This window comes from Podarcis cretensis (genome assembly GCF_951804945.1).
Source record: "Podarcis cretensis genome assembly, chromosome: 2".
Taxonomy (NCBI): domain Eukaryota; kingdom Metazoa; phylum Chordata; class Lepidosauria; order Squamata; family Lacertidae; genus Podarcis; species Podarcis cretensis.
In genome coordinates, this window is record NC_137171.1 from 80,033,371 (window position 1) to 80,054,832 (window position 21,462).

Consider the following 21,462-nt stretch of genomic DNA (forward strand, 5'->3'; position numbering starts at 1 on the left):
GCTCCCTGCAGTTGACAATCTATAGGTTTTGGAACACATTCACAATGGGGAATCTTTTCTCCTCTTATTCCTATTTCAAACAGGGGGAAATGGGACAAAGATAATTATATTTAAGTAGTGAAATTGGTGGAAAAGCTCTTATCTTCAAACACAAGAAATGCAGCCAAAAAGGCCCAGACAGTGTTTGATTCAGGCTTTCTCTGTGAAGCCTTTAAATTCTTGATATGTGAAAGTGAAGCGCCATAATAATAATAATAATAATGAAGAAGCAGGTGATAGAGGTGGAAAGAGCTCAGCTGGCAAGTAGAAAGTAGCTTTTTTCCAGCTGTAGTTACCACATCAGTGCCCACCTTCTGCCTTTCAATAAGGCACCCTAAATTGTCTGGAAGTAAATGGCTTAAATAACCACATTTTTTAATTATTTTAACAAAGCGGCTTGCTTACACAGAATATTTGCATCATGGAATTATTTAAGTCACCACCACCACACACCCCAGTTCTACACCAAAATCAGGGGAACAATTCTGTTCAATTGTACAATTAATTGGAACAAAGACCATACCCCAATAATAAGATCATTAAGTTTGCAGATGATACAACGGTGGTTGGTGTAATCAAGGCTGGAGAGGGGGAGGTGGCCTATAGGAAGGAAGTTGAGAAGTTGGGGGAGTGGTGCAGGAAAAACAACTTACTCCTTAACTTAAAGAAAACAAAAGAGATTACTGTGGACTTTAGGAAATGTAAATTGAATATTCAGCCACTTATTATTGAGGGGAAGTGTGTGGAACAGGTCTTGGTGTTTCGATTTCTGGGAATGGAGTTAAGAGATGACCTAACCTGGGGAGAAAACAGCAAAGACCTGGTGAAGAGAGCACAGCAGAGGTTATATTTTCTGAGAATCCTCCGGAAAAACAATCTCTCAAAGGACCTGTTGATGACATTTTACCATTGTACTGTTGAGAGTGTATTAACTTATGGTCTCTGTGTGTGCTTTGGGAGCTGCATGGTCAGGGGGGAAACAATGCTGTCCAGGGTTGTAAAGACTGCGGAGAGAATAACTGGGTGCACTCTTCCTACCTTCGATCAAATCTATGTTTACAGGTGCCATAAGAAAGCTGCAGAGATAGTGCAGGATAGTGTGCACCCCGGAAATGATCTCTTTCAGCTTCTGCCTTCTGGAAGAAGGTAAGGTAAAGGTAAAGGGAACTGTGACCATTAGGTTCAGTCACGGATGACTCTGGGGTTGCGGCACTCATCTTGCTTTATTGGCCGAGGGAGCCGACGTACAGCTTCTGGGTCATGTGGCCAGCATGACTAAGCCGCTTCTGGCGAACCAGAGCAGCGCACGGAAACACCATTCACCTTCCCACCGGAGCGGTACCTATTTATCTACTTGCACTTTGACGTGCTTTCGAACTGCTAGGTTGGCAGGAGCAGGGACCAAGCAACAGGAGCTCACTCCGTCATGGGGATTTGAACCGCCAACCTTCTGATCAGCAAGTCCTAGGTTCTGTGGTTTAACCCACAGCGCCACCCGTGTCCATCTGGAAGAAGGTACAGGGTTATAAAGACACAGTGTAAGGAGTCTCTATGGGAGTATATTGTATTTAAAAATGGGGTATCAGAGTTTTTAGGGGACTAACCAGATTGGGATAGCTGGGATAGCAGGCTTGTTGGTTTTTGAATGTATTATGTAGATTTTTTCAATTTCTTTGTTCTGTATGGGACAATGACAATAAAGATTATTGTATCGTATCCTATCTTTTCAAAAGTAATGAAAGGTGGAATTGGAGCAAATGACCAGCTTTCCATGAAAGGGATTGAATGCCTGTGCAGATTTTGGGCACGCTTACATGGAGCATTTGCAAAGGATCAAGCCCCTCCAGATGCCTCCTCCTCTCAGTCCTCAAGGAGAAAGTAGGAGGATGTGACAGTGTTGACGGCCTTAGAGCATGGGTAGGCAAGCTAAGGTCCGGGGGGCCGGATCTGGCCCAATCGCCTTCTCAATCCGGCCCGCGGACGGTCCAGGAATCAGCGTGTTTTTAAATGAGTAGGATGTGTCCTTTTATTTAAAATGCATCTCTGGGTTATTTGTAGGGCATAGGAATTCGTACTTTTTTCTTTTCAAAACATAGTCTGGACCCCCACAAGGTCTGAGGGACAGTAGACTGGCCCCCTGCCTTAGAGCTTACTTTTCTGCTGTGGTCTTCACTGGGACAATGTTTTCCACCTTTACTAGTCGGAAAGTAATGCTAGTTCTGTTTTCATGGACATGGCTTGCTTGTGTGGTGACTTGGAACATCCCTAGTGCCTGCACTTCCTATTTTACTCACTCTCTTCAAATATTTTTAATAATGCACATTATATACACCAGTTTTGCTTTGTTTTTGTTGGAATATATGATGCCTGCAGGCATTATGAACTCACAGATCATAACAAGGAGGATGAAGAGCTAAAAGTGTTCACCAAGATGTCTTCTTTCTACTAGAGATATTGTTTCTTTGCACCAGTACACACACACACACACTCAACTGATCTAGTCTACTGGTTTTTACTTTATAAAATGGTCAAACCTAATTTTTGATATTCTGTAGCCCCGAGACAATTTTGTTTGTGTTTGAATAAGGTGAGAGGATTGGGTGGTGGTGGAAGGGGAAGAAAAAGTAGCAGAGTAGCAATCTTGTCAATTTCATGGGCAGCTGGCATTGATAGGACTCGGCTGACAGCTCACTGATTAACTAAGAACAAAGAAGATTAAAATTGCTTTAATCAGACTCTTCATGCCTAGCTACCAAACAAACTTGTCAGAAACATCTGCCACATTTAGGAAAAGTCCTCAGCAACTGTGTTACCCATGCTCACAAAATCAAAAGTACATGGCACCTTATTATGAATACAGAATGCAAAGTTCATGTACAACCAGAATGGAACAATACGAAATTGCTTTACTTAATATAAAACAAGGAGCTATTACAAGAAATCTGTTGTTATGGAAGGTCATTTGCTATATCTGATCAAGGTTATGATTTGTTTCAGGCACAAAATGATGTATTTGGTTTCCAGTTTGTATCTAACCACCCACAACTGGGTTGTCACCTGGCTCAAAGTGCGTACCCTTGAAGCGTCCAATCAATTTAACTCTGTATTATAAAAAAAGGGAGAAGGAAGATGGAGAGGGGGAGATACTCACAGGAAGACAGACAAATATGACAAAAAACATGTTTAGTTATGTTGCAGGCTGAGGTTAAAGTTGGAACCCAGTTCTGAAAACGATGAAAGATCATTCTATTTGCCATTTCTGACAGGATATTGTAAGAAAGTACTTGAGAAATCATTATGGATGGATATTAGCTAGTAGGTTAGTAGGTAAAGAACCCCTGGACGGTTAAGTTCAGTCGAAATCAACTATGAGATGTTGCGCTCATGTCCGCTTTCAGGCTGAGGGAGCTGGTGTTCATCTGCAGACAGCTTTTCCGGGTCATGTGGTCAGCATGACTAAACCACTTCTGGCGCACGGAGCACTGTAACACGTGCCCAGAGAGCATGGAAATGCTGTTTACCATCCTGCCACAGCGATACCTATTTATCCAATTGTGCTGGTATGAATTTCAACTACTAGGTTGCCACAGTAGGTTAGTATAGAGGAGACACAGGTTCAAATCTCCACTCTGTCACAAAGCTCACTGAGTAATCTTAGTACGGTCACAACTGCTTTGAGAATAAAATGAGGAAGGGAAATTAGACCTATGTGCCACACCCTGAGCTCTGTGAATGAAGAGTGAAAGTAAAAAAATGGAATAAGCAATAAAATGAAACATTAAGAACAAGTTCTAAATGCAGAAAAGAAAAAACAGGTCCTAAGCACTGGACAAAAGAGAAAAGCAACAAATTCCTATTCAGAAAAGTCAGGAATTAAATCAGCAGATGGAATTTAAAATGTGTCAGGAATAAAGAAGCAGGTAAGGTGAAACTATTTTTTTTTCTTGGATTCTAAGCATCCCTTCCATCAGTGGAAAGACGCCTTCCATTTTCAGGACTTCTGATCTAGTTGAGATTTCCACCAGTGAAAGGAGGCAGGCAGTTTGTATTGATTCCCTCTCTCCTTTGCAAAGGATCCCCCAAAACAACCAGTTTTCAGGGGAGCACATAGGTCCACTTACAGAAGTGAAGTTTTGCAATACAGTGGTACCTTGGGTTACAGACGGTTCAGGTTACAGACACTTCAAGTTAAAGACTCTGCTAATCCAGAACTAGTACCTCGGGTTAAGAACTTTGCTTCAGGATAAGAACAGAAATCGTGCGGTGGCGGCTCAGTGGCAGCAGGAGGCCCCATTAGCTAAAGTGGTACCTCAGGTTAAGAACAGTTTCAGGTTAAGAACAGACCTCCAGAATGAATTAAGTTCTTAATCTGAGGTACCACTGTATAAGTGGAAGGATAAAATGTTCTGTGAACTCTTGAGGAAGCGTTAGCAGCCTTTGCAGTGCAGGACTACAATGTATCAGGAGTTACTTTACAGTATGATAAACAGGGTGAATAAGGCGATTAGTTGAGTTGCTCATAAAAACGTTTTGAGACTAGCTTGCTCAAAGCCTTGCACAGAGGTTTGTGTGAAGGGAAGAAATTATAGATTCATTTAAGTAGCAAAGTGTTATATAAGTGGTCTTTGTCATCTTGGGAAATGGAAATAACCATTGTGAATGTGTGTTTATCCTGCCACTCAGAACAGGAACGGGAGAAAATGTTGCATATGGCTTCATGTTCTTCAATCTAGCACAGAAGTGTGATTTTCAGACAAAAACTTAAAATGATGAACTAAACATGAAAACTGGCAAGAACAACCTATTTGCATTTTTGTCTCCAACTTTCATTAACCCTAATGGAAGCAATCCTTAAAGCCAACTAGAAACTATGATTACCTATATCTCTGATTTTATATGGACACATTCAGTTTACTTTTAACATCTCTTCAGTGATTGACATATTTACCAAGGTGCAATTTTTTTCAGAGATACTAGTTTTTTCTCAAATTGTGCAAAAACAAAAAACAAACCACCACACCCCAAAAACCCAAAACACCCTCAAGTGACATATATAATATAATTGAAATAATCAGTGAAGAGGCTATATTTAGCTAACAGAGAAAGAGGAGGGTTTAGTGTGCCCAGTTCTGCCACACTGGGCTATGACATAGTGAACTGAGCAGAATGGAAGGCAAGAGGTGGAGGAGCACTAAATTTTGGCCTTGCACAGGGTGCTGCTGAAATCTGAAAGACCAAAGTCCGCCTGACAGAGAAACTGCTTTCTCCACTAATGTCTCCACCAAATCTGAACGTAGCTGTTGTGTCCCTGAATCCAGTGCCCTACTGATTTGTCAATACTGTCTGCTGCAAAGTACCTCACAAAAAAATGTGTTGCTGTTTTCTTAACTAGTGAATAAATTCTACTGTATTATGCAGGAAATTAAAAGCCAGGATTCAAAGAGCCATTTCAGTATACCCAAAGGCTTATGCATACCCAGAAGCATTTCTGAATGCTTTTCTTTGAACAGCAGCTGCTGTGACCCACATTTTATATTACGAAGTGCTTTTGAAATTCTTCTGTTTCAAAAGCACACTGCCACATAGCATGAGAATGGCCCGCTGTCACCAAAAATCACAAAAACAACCTGTAGTACCTTCATTCTGCAGGGACACAGAACTGGTTGATTGTGTATGGGTTTCTGTTTTTGTTTAATCCAAGCCTATTAAACAAACCCAAAACTCTTACACAGGCTTAATTTATTTAACCTTGTCTAAAAATATGAAATGAATTTAGCTCAAGATTTGTGGTATAGGCATGAGAAGGAATAGCAAATGTGGTGCCTTCAGATGTTCCAGACTGCAACTCCCATGATCTCTGACCACTGACCATTCTGGTTAATGGGAGATGTAATCCTAAATACATGGAGAGCCCCACATGGGCTATCACTGCTCTAATGACTCAACAAACATTTTTACTGGGTCAGAATAATTTTCCCATAGTTTCTCATACCTGTGTTGCTTACATATAAAGTCTGGTATTATGACCTCACAGTAGCTTCTGTAAATTTAAAGTGTGCATAATCTCTGTCTGTTTGCAGATACAGCAGTGACCCAACATATGAAAGTCTGCCATTCCTTAAATTTTCCATTCATACCTCCAGGTTAAGTTTTGGTGTAAGATCAACACTAGACTCAATGACAATGAAAACAGCGAACATATCTAAAACAGGTCTGTAATTTTCATAAATTGTAACAGATGACGAAACATTCACTAGACTAGAGGAACTGTCATGGCTCTGAAGAAAAAAATTATATTCTATTCTAACTATATTCAGTGTTACTGGGACTATTTTTTTTTAAAAGAGAACAGAGCAATAACAGGTAAGACTAATGGTAGCTATCTTCTTTTTTTGCATTTTAGAGACTTGCAAACACACAACAGAAATGACAATCTCAACCAGAAATGCTGAACCACTCTGTGGATGTTTTGGAACTTGCAGCATCAGAGCTCCCTCTAGCTTCCATATGCAGGTATCCTTGTGGAATGCAAGTTGCATTATTTTTTAGAATGGAAGTTGTTCTTGATTAGCCTATTTATAGCTCTTTCAAATCCGATTGCAGAAAGAGGCACATTTTGAATTACTATGACTCACATACTGTTGCATTTTTATAGTTTTGACAAGGCTGACAAGATTGAATGCTAAATGCTAAACACTGCTGTTTGTTAAAAGCAAGAATGTATTATGACTCACCATGCATTAATCATAAGTTTGGTGTGTAGGCAGCACTATCTTTTTAATTAAAAAAAACAACAGTGAATGAAACAAAATGCACAACAGCCTACATTCTGGAAATGCATAAGCCACATTATGAACCACCGACTCCAGCTGCAGCTTTGTGGAATCAAAGCTAAAACAAGTGGCAAACTCACTTGTGGAGCAGACAGTCCCAAGCCTACCGCAAGTCCTGAGGTTGTCAGGCAAGGACTGAGCCTGTGTACCATGCAGGCTAAAGGATAAAGGGGGGAACAGAAAAGTAGCCAGCCAGATTAGCAAATCTTAACACCAATCAGCCAGAACAAGCCCAAGGGATCTTCCTTGACTTCTGTAACATGCGCCTTCCAGGTGAACGTGCCTACAGATTTAAGAAACTCAGCTGTTTTACTTCTGCTACTAGTTACAGGCCTTTCATTAGTCTCTCGTGTCTCTTGCTTCCTTACCTCTCAACTACTTCTTTCACATACTGCCCTTTCTCCAGGTCCAGGAGACCTTAAGAGCAAACATTTTGCAGGGCTCCACAGATTCATGCCATCCTGCATCTGAGTTGCAGTCTTTTCACTGTAATCTTTCTGCCTATTTGAATAACAGATTCCCAATCAGGTTGCATGTTGAAGTCACTTTTGCATCCCTTAAAGATTCTGCAGCCTGTATATATTATTATTATTATTATTATTAGTGATTGCAGGAAGTGATGAGAAGGGTGTATGCCCACAAAGCATGGTAACGGAAGTATGTCACTGCAGTGCAGACATCTCCCAGCTGAGCAAATGATAAGCCATGGTGCCCAAGTTCAGGGAATAAAAGAGCCAAGACTGGAATTAATGCCCTTGCCAGCACAGCACCTCACAATGTAAGGAAGGCGAAAGGGGGAAAAGACAGCTGTATACTCCAAGACCAAAATTAATCTACATTTACTTGAAACAAATATGTTTGTGCAATTCATTTCATGTTTTGTTACATTTCTTCAGCAAGGACTTAGAAAATAATGCAAAATAAATATACTCAATTTAAGACTACAGTAAAAAAAAAAAATTAACCACCAACCATTGTTATGTTAACATTTTCACTAGCATATGCTTATTTCATTTGAAAAACAGCTTTCATTATTTTGTCAAAAGTCCATCTGGGAACATGCACTTATTCTGATTATTATTATTATTATTATTATTATTACAATTTATGTAAAACTGTAGGTTTTGAACTGCTTTCTGTTCCATTGAATGGGAAGTAAAACATCCATTATTATAGGTCATGAAATTTTGAGCTATTGGTATGTATCTCAAGGAAGTAAATGATTACAAAACATTTTGGCAAAAGCTAAAGTTCACATGTCCTGGGGCTGACCCACACTGCAGAGCTGTATCCCACTAGAAATATGTGGCCAGATTTTCAAACTTTCACAGTGATAAAGTGCCAAATTGAGTCTTTTTGTTCAAGCCATTCTCTCCAAGTTATTATAAACTTATTTTGCAGGAGCTACAGATGATTGAGATTGGCAAAAGGAACATTATTTTCATCCTCCCAACTTTCTTTTTTAAAAATGTGCATGTTAAGTACGTTTGTTGAAAGATCCATTCATGCACAGTAGAAAATACAGCCTGTGCTGCCAGATATGGAAGTTTAAACAAGTTCAGTGAACAGGATGGCTCCCCCTCTCCCCAGCAGTGCTTTTCTATTCTATTTTATAAAGTAATTCCTTTGCCTGCTTACATCTCAACATGTTAATGAGGGGATAAATCTGTCTGCTCCAGTGCTGAAGAAGAACAAGATATACAAGTATGTTTCAAAAGGGAAATGGGATATCCGGCTTCCACTGTAGTACTGAACGTCAGCTTTTCTGACACACAAAAATGTTGTTTCAAAGACCTTACGGATGCAAAGGATTTCACACACCAAGAGCGTACAAGTCCAAAGGCTGCCTTCTTAATTGGAAAGCTTAAAAAGGAACAGAACCAGCCACAGCCACAGCTGGTAGCGAAGATCCAACTTGTGTTGCCCTTCACAAAAAGCAAAAAAGAGAGAGGAAAAAACCTCAAACTTAATTGTAACGATGGCCAGGCTAATCAGCATCCTTTTTATTAATCTTGCAAACTGGCACCCAAAATGAATGCTTTGAACTTCGTTACATAGAATAGGCCCTTCTATTTTTGCCTTTACACGCACAAACAAAATTATAATTAGATTAAAAGATTCCAGACATCTCAGTGGGTGAGAAAAGGAGTAATTACAGTGCTATACATCACTACACTGAGGGCAGGGATAATTATTGTTTTCGTTTGTGAAAAAGAAAAGCAAGTCACAACAACATAAATTCTCACCCTCTGTGAGGTATTCCTTCCTAAATAAAGTAAAAGGCTAATAATTCCAGCAAAATCCAGACATTGACACAATGATACTGCATTATCCTTATCAGAACTTATATTGCTGCATCCCGTCTTATTGCTCAACATCTTATATTAAAAGAATATTATACAGATGGAATCACATGAAGATTGCACTTAATATTTGTGGATTGACAGGGTAGGCAAAACACATATATACATTTTGCTTTTTTGCTCTTAAAACTGCCTCCCTTAGTATGAAAGTTGCTACTGGATTAATGCCAAGGAATACCAAAAAGGGAGTATAAGATAAAGGACAGCATTATATTAGATAAAAAGAAAGGAGTTAAAAATATAAAAGGTTAGCAAATGCTTAGCATAATAAAACGCAACCAGTCAGTTTGGCTGCACTGAACGATTTTTTCTCCCATGTGGATCGTGCTTTACATTGACCTTCAAAGCAATTTCCACATTCGTCAAGTACCCATGTGGGCTTCCACACAACACAGAAATATAATTATTTTATCCCAATGATGTCAGGTTTGATCTTCCCATTGAAATGGTGTGGGTCCATTAGTGTCATATACACACAATGCATATTCCCTCAGAAACACACTTAACAGATATTCAGCTAACAGTCAAAGGCACGAAAGTCCTCTTAAACACTGAGGAAATATGGTTCTCACAGATACAATTGAAATCTTATAAAATCTGATGTTTAAAAACCAAGGTAAGATAAATAGCAGCCCCAGATCCCAAAATCGAAAAATTCAGGCTCATTTCTAAATTGCAGATTGGACAGTATTGCAAAAGCCCAGAACAAGAATGTTGTGAAATGCTGGGAGGGAGGGAGGCCGAGAGAGAGAGAGAGAGAGAGAGAGAGAGAGAGAGAGAGAGAGAGAGAAAGAATGAGATTTATTTAAAGGCTTACTAATTATCATTAGAACATAAACTGAAAAAAGTCATTGGGACTCTATGCAATAAAACTGTACAAAAGTCAGGTTTATGGTACTTTTTATTTTAGTTTTTTAAAAATGTGAGATTTACATATTGATTTACATTCTATGGCCACTCAAAATAACATAAGAACATATAAATAGGGTTGTGAAAACGTGTAGTAGAAAATGCTGGGTGGAAATGATTAGGCAGCCATATACCCTTCTGAACATATCTGAATTCGCTGCAAACCAGAACCTTTAGTGTATCCATGCAAGTTAGTTTCAGTTCCATACACACCAGCCAGAGAAAGAAGAGGGAGTGGAATGTACAGATGTGGAACTTTGACTGCACAGTTTAGCGACTCAGAACTTCTCTGTTATCTTGAAGATGGACTACTAGACCCAGAAGGTGGACAACAGAACTGGTGTAGAACATTATCTTCCCTGCCAAGGAGGGGAAAAAAGAGATAGAGGGACAGAATCATAAAGGGACATTGTTAGGAGAACAAAGTATTTAAGAATAACACAGCCCTTTTGTAAACAATACAGAAAGGAAATTTCAGCCTCATTTCATTTGGATTCCTAGACAGTGTCAGTGTTAGCAACTGCACCTTTCACTGGAAACATGCTTTACTTATTTTGCCCCCGCTTTAAAAGACTTTTGCTTAATAAGTTCAAAAAAGAAATTTCATTTAGGACTTTTCCAAGTACACCTACAGGACTATGTTCCATCAAGAATTGCTACTTACAAATATGGCTGTACTCTCTTTAAAAAAAACCCCACACAGGTAAGAACTCTGCTTCCAAAGTCTCCTGAGTTGCCAGCATCATGAATAATGCTACAAACCAGGTCTAACACTCAAATTGCAAAAGCAATGTGGAATACCTCCATCTGTAAAGCTACACTTTTAACCTATGGTGGGAGGAAGCTGAAGGAAGTACCTTCATCATCAGTATGACCAACAGTGGCCATCTCCTTTAATTAAATAAAGAAGAATAAGCTAAAGAAGAATAAGGGAAGGAATAGGAAAGAGAAAGAAAATACAAAAATCTAAAGCCAAATACTATCACTCATTGCATTTGCCAGGTATTGCTGTATAATACCAAATGTGTTGCAAATGGATAGATTTAAGTCCCCCCCCCCTCTGGATCATAGACATAAAAATTTGCTTTAAAACATGGCTACTTCAGTAGAGGGCGCCATTCAATATTGGATAATCATGCGCTACTATTAAAAAGCCCTTATCCTGAATATCAATTCACAATAGTTTTCTATTTTATTATAATACACAGCAAATCATTAAGTGGGCTTTGACTGTTTTCTTTGAAAAGCAGCTTGCCCGTCCTTCAACTGCTTTTTCTGATAATTGAGTTCTAAAGTGGTTTGCTGCACAGCTTTGGCAATGGGATGTTTGCTGTTTGAGAAAGAAGTGAAAAGTCTCACTGGGTACCTCAGAGCCTTCCATGCAGCTTCCTAATTTGGCTTAGTGCAAATGAACAAAAACGCAAGTTTCTGGTGAGGAAACTGTGGCTGCTTTGGTCTTTCTTTGTTTTTGGATGCTGCGCTAGGTTAAGCTATAGTTTAGCTCTCTCTAGACAAACTACAAACTGTAACCAAAGTTTGTCCTATAGATTACAACTAGTGGCTTGTCTGGAGAGAGCTAAACAATGAGTCTGGGTTTGGATGACAAACTAGTCAAACCATGGTTTAGTGTAGCACATCAGCGAAATGCTTGGGAATGAACAAAGGCCACTACAATCTCCTCTCTGGGATCCTGCACATTATTCCATCACACTAAACCAATGTATCCCTGCTTACCTATTCACTGCAAATTCTAGTCAGATTATAGACTTATAAAAATGGTTAATGTATATGTATAATAGAATAAAATAATTATAATCCGTACATTTTTTGCTCTAACATATAGGGGGAAACTTAGGATTTAGTCTATCTTCTCCTAGGCAACCCAAATGTCAACCCAATTCCATCAGAAGTTGTTCATATTTATGATCCTTTCGAAGTTTCATTCTTACCATTGTATCTTCCATCCTGCAAATATATCGTAGAAGAACAGCTGACTGTCCATGGGAATGCATATTATTGTGAGAAAGCAGGAATGAGAATAAAAATATGCAGGGTAGGGTGAGTAGGAAAAGGATAATCATGCCCATGCAGCTTTGAGAATAGATTTTGAAAAAATGCATTGAACAAGTTTAGATCATTGCCCATCATATATAGGTTCTTCGGTCCTACAGACAACCCATCAATAGCACTTGTTCCCTCCTAGTAATTTCAGATCCCTTTGTTATAATCAGGTCGTGCACAAATCCGATTGAGTGCAGAACTAAACATGGTCACAGGTATTTTCCCCAGTAATCCACCACAGTAATGCAGGACTCTGCCTACTAATATTTAAAAGGTGAATATAAATGCTGAACAACATTGCTTGCCATGAGGATAAGCAATATGGTTGACCAAATACCTTTTTTTTTTTTTTTGCAGCTGCTGCGAAAACGGAACTTTGCTAAAATGCTACTCACCATGATTTGTGAAAACAAAACAAAAAATTGCAATTAATTTCAAAATAAGGGGGAAAAAGTGTCAGAATAATGATTTTACCTCATAGAGGTGTTGAACAAACATTATGCAGGTAGGTACTGCAAGAAAATGAAGGGATTTCTTTGGTACTATAACATCCTTTGCAATATCTTTTTGCTTTCACAGGCATCACTGGGGGGAAAAGAAGAGAGAAAGTCTCCAGTTTCAAGATGCTCAGGTAACGTGTTGAGAAATGGACATGAGAATTCGGAAGGATCAGTAATGTAAACAAGGAATGCTTGGCATGATTAGGATGGAAGCTGTCAAATCATTCCACGCGCATCAAAACTGAAATAAATCCACATATACTAAATATGATATCATGTCAAACAAAACAAGGATTTGGGGAAGTTTATTTATTTATAAGATGTCTAATGGCGTAAAAGTGAATGTCTTCTATTTGTATGTTTTGATTATATGCAACCTTCCTTCCTTCGTGTACTCCATTCTCCAAAGCCTTTACAGAGGGCAGCTGCCTCCCTGAACAGTGTGGGCTGTGTCCTAGGAAGTTACAGTGGGGAGTGGGGAATTGCCTCAGATCAGGCATTCTTCCACAACACAAACTGCTCTATTTAGGAAGGCCTTTGACTGTCTGGAGATGTTTCTCAAGGGGAGATGAAAGGTTGTTTGCATGAGCAGCCTTCTGCTGGCACAGTCTTTGGAACTCATCCCAAACATATGGTGAAAGAAGAAACATAACACTTAGAATGAGGAGATAAACAACAAGGATGGCTTGTTGCTACATGGCACATTATTATATTGAGATAATTGCACTGATTTATTTTATTTATTTCATAAAATTTATACACCACTTGATTGTAAAAAACAACAGCCCTCAAAGCAGTTTACAAAAACAATACATTGATTTTGCAACTAAAGTTATTTGTTTTATCTATATTCTGTCTTCTTTCCATCACGGGTCTTGAAATTAGTGCACATGGGGCTGCCTGGTAGTGTTCCATTCAAGCACGGACCAGGCTCACACTTGCTTAGCTTCAGCAATGTGACCACATCATGCAGCCCTAGACCTGGGAAGTCAACATGGTGCCCTACAGATGTTGCTGGATCCCAAATTCCAACACTTACTTATTTTACACACACACACACACACACACGTTAAAACATATGATGCATAATAAAAATGCACACATTATTCTTGCCAGCAACATCTGGAGGGCATTATGTTGGCTACTTGCCTTTGACCAGGCTTTTCTTTCCCCAGTATAGTTTGATCAATGTAGAAGTAAGTAAGAAAAGTGTTTGGGTTTTCTTTAGTTACAAACACACATTCGTTCCTTATTAATTATTTAAAAATGATGCATAATCTGCCTGCTAGGGAAAAAGTGAAGCAGTGACTGAAATGTCCATCAATTAGCTATCTGCAGCATCAGTATATTCAAGAAGGGGAGGCACAGTTTTAGTGGCTTTCTATGTGCATATATCCCAGTAGGAATAACACAACGCCTTACATTTATTTGTACCGATTAGGGACTACAAAAATAAAACAAAAGCCATGAATTGATGCTTTGTATTAGATTTTAAAATTTATTTGGAAAATAACCCAAAGGCATCAATCTAAAAATAAACTATAAATGAAGGCATGTGACTACTAATTTCAAGACTAGGGATGGCTTTTGGTAAGTTGCCAAACAGACACTTAACTGGAAAAGAGGTGTGTGCAACAGTGTCACACAAAATGTCTTGAGATATTGCTGCTGGTACTGAAGAGTTGCAGATGACAGGGGTGGAGAACATCAGGCCACAGTGTGTGTGTCAATGCAGTTTTCCAGGCCTCTCAATCTGACCCTTGGAACTCTCCACAGGACACACCCCTCAATGGCCCTACTCCACACCCTCCTGTTATTCCCCCCTGGCTGGTATGAGTTCTTGAAATGGAATAATGCCTCCTGCTTGCCTGCATAGAGAGATGCACATGCAGCAGCTTATGACTTGTGTGGTGGGACTGTACAAAATGAGAGGCACATCACCTGCTGCCCCATCCACTTGCAAGTGGCCCAGAAGTCTGTCCACTCCTATATTATGAGAAGCTATCAAATCTAAAAGCACGTTATGTTAACTATTTGAAGAAAGAAAAACATAAAGTCAAGCTTGAGGACTGTACAAATTATGATGGAGAATAAAGGACTGAATTGCCAGTACAGAAACTACCATTTTGGCTGCGTAGTCATAGAGGTTTAGGAAGAAAGGATTTTATACTTTGAAAGAGCACTTTGGAAAAAAATTAAAGGAGTACTTTTAAGGATCAAAATGAGCACCAAGTGAGCATGGATGAACTCAATATAACTCAATCCAATTTAATTTATAGGAGGATGGAATGGAATAATAAAAAAGTGACTGTAGGTTTTTCAGGATTTGTTGTAGTGAAAACAATGCCGGCATTGTTCACACACCCTAAAGATCTTTGCTTAAACTACCTATAGACAAAAGGTTTTTTGTCACCATTATTTGTTACATATTTATTATATGTGTTAATAAGTTCATTAACAAATTAGTTAATTTCATAAGAAATTAACTTTTAAAGGATCGTGGAACTGCAATGCTGCAATCCTAAAGTGATTCTGAACTATATTGTATGCACTGAAGTCCAGCTCAGCAAAGCACTGCAAAAGGTCATTTAAGGGTGTTTTTAAATTGTTCCAGCTAAACAAGTTTTCTCAGCTACTGCAATACCACTATTTGGCTATAGCAGTCCTGCATCTTGTGACCCGTTAAGGTGAAAGCAGACCACCAGTGTTTACAACCTTCCCCCCCCCCCCCCCCAGGCAAACAGCAGAACTAGGACATTTATTGAGCTCCTAGTAGTAGTAGACTGCCTTATAGGATTGGAAGGATGCCATTGACTTGGTAGGTCAACAAGACCTGCACACGCATTCTATAGCAAAGATTAAGATATACTTGAAAACAAATGGGGAAAACCTATTTCATGTGTCATTGGCTTGGGCAAGTTGGATTAACAATACTGGGAGCACATACAAGTGGATAGCACATTCACTGATTCCAAAATGCTTATATTTATGATGGAAGAAAACCAAACATAAGGCAAAACAAAGGAAAAATGCTTAAATGATGGAAAAGAAATATGCAATACATGAACTATGTGGGAAACACACAATTATGAAAGCAACAAACTTATGCATATCCATTTACAGACTTCGGTTTCACTGCTGATTATCTTTTTTTACTAGCACAAGGTGAGCACAACCCTTTTTCAGCCCCATATTTACAATATTTTACACAAATGTTATCCATGAGCTGGCAAATTATAAATAATTTAACTCACTTTTACTGATGAAATAATGAAAAATTATGTGTCCATTTTTAACAGCCCTAAATATGTATTTTATTTTGAACTGTGTAAATATCCCATATAAAGTCAATCATGAGGAACTGCAAAATCTATGTGGGATACAAGCATCTCAAAACAATTATCCAGATGCCTGTGTGATGAAAGCCACCAACTGATATGGTTTTTATATGTAATGGATTTAGAAAGGAAAATAAAAGGACGTTAATTTACTGCTCAACCAAAGGCTGGTGGGCTCTAGCTTTTGTGTGCCTACTTTGCATCAGGAATAGGGGAACATCTAGGGGTTCGAAAAGATCAGTATATATGGGGCTTTTGCAGAGGGAGGGAGGGATTTGGAGCACATAGCTTTAAGTGGAAACCTGCCTGCCCTCAAACAAACCTTGCACACCTACTTAAAGAATGAAGCAGCCAAAGGACCAAACACACTGCTGACTGTTCTAATCTAGTCTAATCCAGAGCGGAGTCAAAAATTCCCCACCCTACTTTGCAGGTTCAAGCTGTGGGAGGCATTTTGGTGGGTTTCATGGTGCAGAGCAAAGCATGAATTGTTTCAGAAAAGGGTAAAGAAAAGACCATTTCTCCTGCTCTTTTTTAATTTAAAAAGAACCAACATGCTGTAGCAGCAAAGGGTCTTTCCTCCTCCTATCCCCCCCATTTATTTGCATTGGCAAGTTGGCTCGTAGAGTTGGAAGAAACCCTGAGGACCATCTAGTCCAACAACCTGCTCTGCAGGAATCTCAACTAAAGCATGTGTGACAGATGGCCATCCTACCTCTGCTTAAAAACCTCCAAAGAAGGAGAGGCCACCACCTTCCGTGTGAGCCCGTTCCACTGTCAAACAGCTCTTACCGTCAGAAAGTTCTTCCTGATGTTTAGTCAGAATCTCCTTGCTTGTAACTTGAAGCCATTGGTTTGGGTGAACAGGGAAATGCAGAGCTCTTTATGCTGCCTTGTTCTTCCCACCAGAATGCCAGTTGCATGCACGCTAGTTTGATCATTTGGCACAATGTAGTTACCCACTTTCCTCTGGATTCCATGTCTTTTCTCATTCTGTGTATCAATTGACAAAGCAAGCCCTAATAGCTAAGGCTCATACAGCTCTGCATTGCAAAGCACTGTTATGGGAAACTGCTTGCAGCCCAGCCATTAGGACTTGCTTTGCAAAGGAGAACTTGTTGCTCCTGCCTTTGGGACAGAACAACCTGCAGCCTGTGGACTGCATGAGGCCTGTTGCCTCAGTCTATGGCCTCCAGCATTTCTCATACCTTGTCTCTGATCAAGTACCATTGTTGCCAAAAGGCACACAGGTCTTGTACATGTGTTATCTGAGATCCAACAACAGAACACTATGGCTAGAACACTGTAGGAGCCACAATCTATAGTTTGGCATCCAAACTCTATGGGGAAGTGCCATAGCTCACTGAGAGAGCATCTGCTTTCCAGGTTCAATCCGTTGCTTCCTGTGTGAAATACTGCATGAAATCCCGGAGAGCCACTGCCAGTTAGTGTAGATAGAACTGAACTAAATGGATGGTCTGGCTCTGTATAAGGCAACTTCCTATGTTCTAACATGCCTGGTAGCACCTCTTCTCCTGTTGCTGCAATGAGAGCAGCACTAGGCCAAAGACAAGGTAAGAGAGATTCCACAGTTGTATCAAAGCTGACTGAGGCTAAATGGGGTGGGCTGAGGAAGAGAGGTGGTCTGTGCAGGGGAGCATCCCCCCCCAAGAATGTGATCCCAAGTGAAACTATATTCCTGCTTTAGAGACTATAGTTCACAGAACAGTGTTAATGAGTGAGCTTTGACTCACACTTCTTTCGCAAGTCGCTTTGAATCTTCTTTCCTGGAAAAAAGTGATTACCGATAATATTTTGGAATCGGCCCTTTGTCTCAGGAAGTAAGACCTCAGGACTTCATAGATGTGTATGCTATGAGTTGAGCATGAGCACTGGAAAGAGCTTCTCAAATAGGTGGCGCACCCTCCTCGCATGCTCATGAGCAAAATCACAGCAAACACAGACCTGCTTATGGGCACTGTTTTGCCTGAGGTTTATTTATCTTGGGCAGGCAAAGGAGGAGTGGAAGGGAGCAGCAGAGCATGGTCTCAAGGTCTTGAGGGCTTTCTATGTGTTTGCTTGAAAGCGCCCTCATTGATGTATGCGGACGCTAATTGTTTAAATGTCATGGCATTTGTTTATTTAGTGAACATATAAACTGGGGGGGGGGGGACTAGAAACGCTATACTGATTCTCTGTGGAAATTCTACATAGACCTGTACTATAAAAGTGTGTGTGCTTAAATGTTTTAAAATGTGATTTTTAAAGTAAAAAAAATAATATTATCATATAGAGGTACCAAAAATAAATATAATAAATGGTCAGGCCTGTCTATGAAAGGAAAAAGTGGGTGGACCATAACTACTCTTACCTGTACTCTGAGTGTGTGGCAGGGACAGTGAGCTGGGTATGGTACAATGGAGCTGGACAGCAAAACTGGTGCAGAGTATTTATAGACCTACGACACAAGGAAAAACAAAGTCAACACACTGAGTGTCTATTAAGGGGCTTTCTAATGGAAAGGTAGGTGCTAATGGTTATATGTGAAATGTTTCAATGAGTTTTTTTCCACTTTCTAAAAAAATAAAATAAATATATTAAAACTCTCAAACTCCAATTACTGGAAAATAAAGGGGAATAATCCCCATACAAATGTATGCATACATCAGAAATGAGTATGATGGGTGATTGCAATGAAGAGTTAAAATGTTGTTGGGGTGGGAAGGACCCCCTAAATGTATAACAAGTTTTTTAAATGGATGTCTTTGCTATATTCTGTACAGTAATAGCAAAGATATAAGTTAAGGGTTGGTTAGGATTTCTGCAGAAATATGAAGCAAGATATGCGGATCACTCTGCACCAGTCTAGCTGTTATTTTAAACTACTTCAAATTCTGTTATGCTTTCAGGCACTAGGAAAATGATCAGGTACTCAAATAAATATAATATTTTAATAAGCTTGTGGTGTAATTTCTTAAGATAATGAACTATTTATGTAATGATGCAAAATCCTATTTTCCTTTTGATTCCATGGAACCAAGCACCAATGTATGTTCAGTAAGCCCTTTTTAGCATGAAAAAATATATAAATTTTACATCTTAAGAATTATTTCTCAGTATGCACCTGCAATTAAACCAGTCAAACAAAATATTGGAAAAATAATGCCAATGCATAAGATGACACAAAACGATACAACAAATAAAACAATATGTGAGATACATAGTAGTAGTATGCTTCATGGCTGACATGTGTTATGAACATTTCAAGTTTGGTTTAGTACAGAAAATATTGTGTGATGAAACTGCAAAATCAAATTTCCTGAATAAAGCAATCTGGATAAGATGGTGAAGATGAAAACCAATACCAATGATCTGATATAACTGGTAATCACTAGCTGCAATCCATTCTGCAAAATAAAACTTGAGACTATTCATGAAAAGATTATAATAATGTGTATTAAAAGTACTCCACTTGGCTCTCTTCGCTTCTTTTGCTCATGGCAGTTTCCCGGGAGCTTCAAGAAGCACAGTGTATTTTTAGTTTCAGGTGATTAAAGTCAGAGTCCTATGAGGTCATCCTCTTAAAAGATCAAAAAGGCGAGTTAAGCAGAAATATGCCATGCTGTCTGTCTCCAGAAAGAGGAGGGAGTCAAGCACTAATCTTTTAAAAATGAAGGTCAGGTTGCTCTGACTCTTGCTGCTAAGACTTAGATCAGAAGCATCATTAGCAAGTGAGAATAGTCTACTTACTATATTCTACTATAAATTTGAAAACAGATGGTCACACTTTCCTCTTGGGTTGTAATGTGTGATGACTTACAGTCAGGTTTTTCCTACTACAGTGAGTTCAAATGTAATACCAAACCATAGTTTGCCCACTTGTGGGCTTCGGCTCTGCCCTATCCACATCCCCTTATGCATTCTGCTTCCCTATCTGACTTGCAGGTTGGAACAAGGCGTACAGTTTGCCACTGCGGATGAATTGGCAAGCTATGGTTTGTGTTTGTCCCTCCAACGAAAAATAAAAATCCACTTAAAACTATGGCTTCTAACTGTGATTTGGGGGAGAAGCATTAGTTGGCTGATTCAGATATAATGGCAGGCCAAATAGTTTGTCGAAATCAAGAAGCCTAGAAGGAAACTGGAACAATGCACAAGGGAAAAAAGGGACAGGGCAGCAACTTAGCCCAAGCATGGCCAAACCATGGTTTGGCATTACAGTTGAAATGTTTTACTGAGATGGTTTAGGAATGTTGTAATATCTCATTTTTGATCCCGACATGATCCACATGTAAAGTTTTTATTTTGCTCATTTTGCTTTTTATAAACTTGTCTTAACATTTATTTTTATTGACAATGTTACCATGTATTTTATATTCTTTGTAAACTGCTAAGAGCTTTTATTTATAGTTAAACGGTATACAGATTTTGTTAAATAAGAAATATTATCTATGATAGCGAGAAATATATCTGATTAAACATGAATCATATTGTTTATCCAAAATGTTCAAAGCTAAGAAGACTGATTGTTATACTTAACCAAAAACAGTGGGAGGTGTTTGAAAATCTTGAAACATCTTTTGGGCAGCAATAAAACCCAAAAGAGTTCGATGGGCTGTTTTTCAAATAATTTAAATTTTTAAAAGTCTTCCTACTGAAGATATGCTGCAAAGTTTTGTTTTGTTTTCCATTTTAGTCTTAATTTCTTTCAAGCATCCTTTAATTCCCAAGTTGTTTTTTTCTTGAACAGCCATTAAATGCCTCTAATTTCTAAGTACCATAAACAGTAATAAACCAGTCCTTGCTCAAAAAGCTGAATACAGTATTTTGGGATCTGGGGCTTTGGCTATCACCCGAAGAACTGTATGCTTATAACATGACTTACCAGTGCCACCATGTCATCATTAGTACTTTTTTATTATAAGCAGAATTTCATATTAGAAGTAAGTCTGCAATTAAAAAAATCTAAAGCCATATTTCCCCATACAATCACATCGCACAATGGTCCCTTGTTATTTCCCAGTCACTATAAATTCAAAGTATAATTTGTGGACCAGTTTCTATCTGTAGACTGTATTTCCTACTGTAAACAAACGATGTATTCCTCTTGTCTAACAGACAAAATTCTGAAAGCTAGTATTTGTTTAATAAAACATTAGCAAATGAATAGCATCTTCTGCAACCATGTTCATCAGTTGTCAAATCCTTTCTGGCTGCATCTCTGCCCCAATACAAATGCACCATCTGGCTAATCGGCATAGAAATAAAAAATGCAGGCTTAAATTGGGGGTGGGGCAATCTGAATTGAGACAGCAGCAAGCGATGGAAGATAGTTTTCTTTGTGTAAACAGGAGAGGGAATCTATCAGCTCCACACACCAACCTCCAGTTTAATGTGCAGTTCGGAACTCAGAGCCATG

General features: G+C 39.0%; 1 protein-coding gene across 10 annotated transcripts in view; it reads right to left on the bottom strand.

Moving 5' to 3' along the window:
- IQSEC1 (IQ motif and Sec7 domain ArfGEF 1) overlaps positions 1–21,462 on the bottom strand; it is a 313,774-nt gene that overhangs the window by 176,683 nt on the left and 115,629 nt on the right. For 5 of the 10 annotated variants that reach the window (XM_079964972.1, XM_079964970.1, XM_079964967.1 and 2 more), the window contains one exon: positions 18,415–18,501. The exons of 4 other annotated variants lie outside the window; for them this stretch is intronic. In XM_079964972.1, the coding sequence (XP_079821098.1) occupies positions 18,415–18,501 (87 nt within the window). Of the gene's footprint in view, positions 1–12,679; positions 12,701–18,414; positions 18,502–21,462 lie in introns of those variants that run through there. One more of the 10 variants, XM_079964969.1, reaches the window with a different exon arrangement.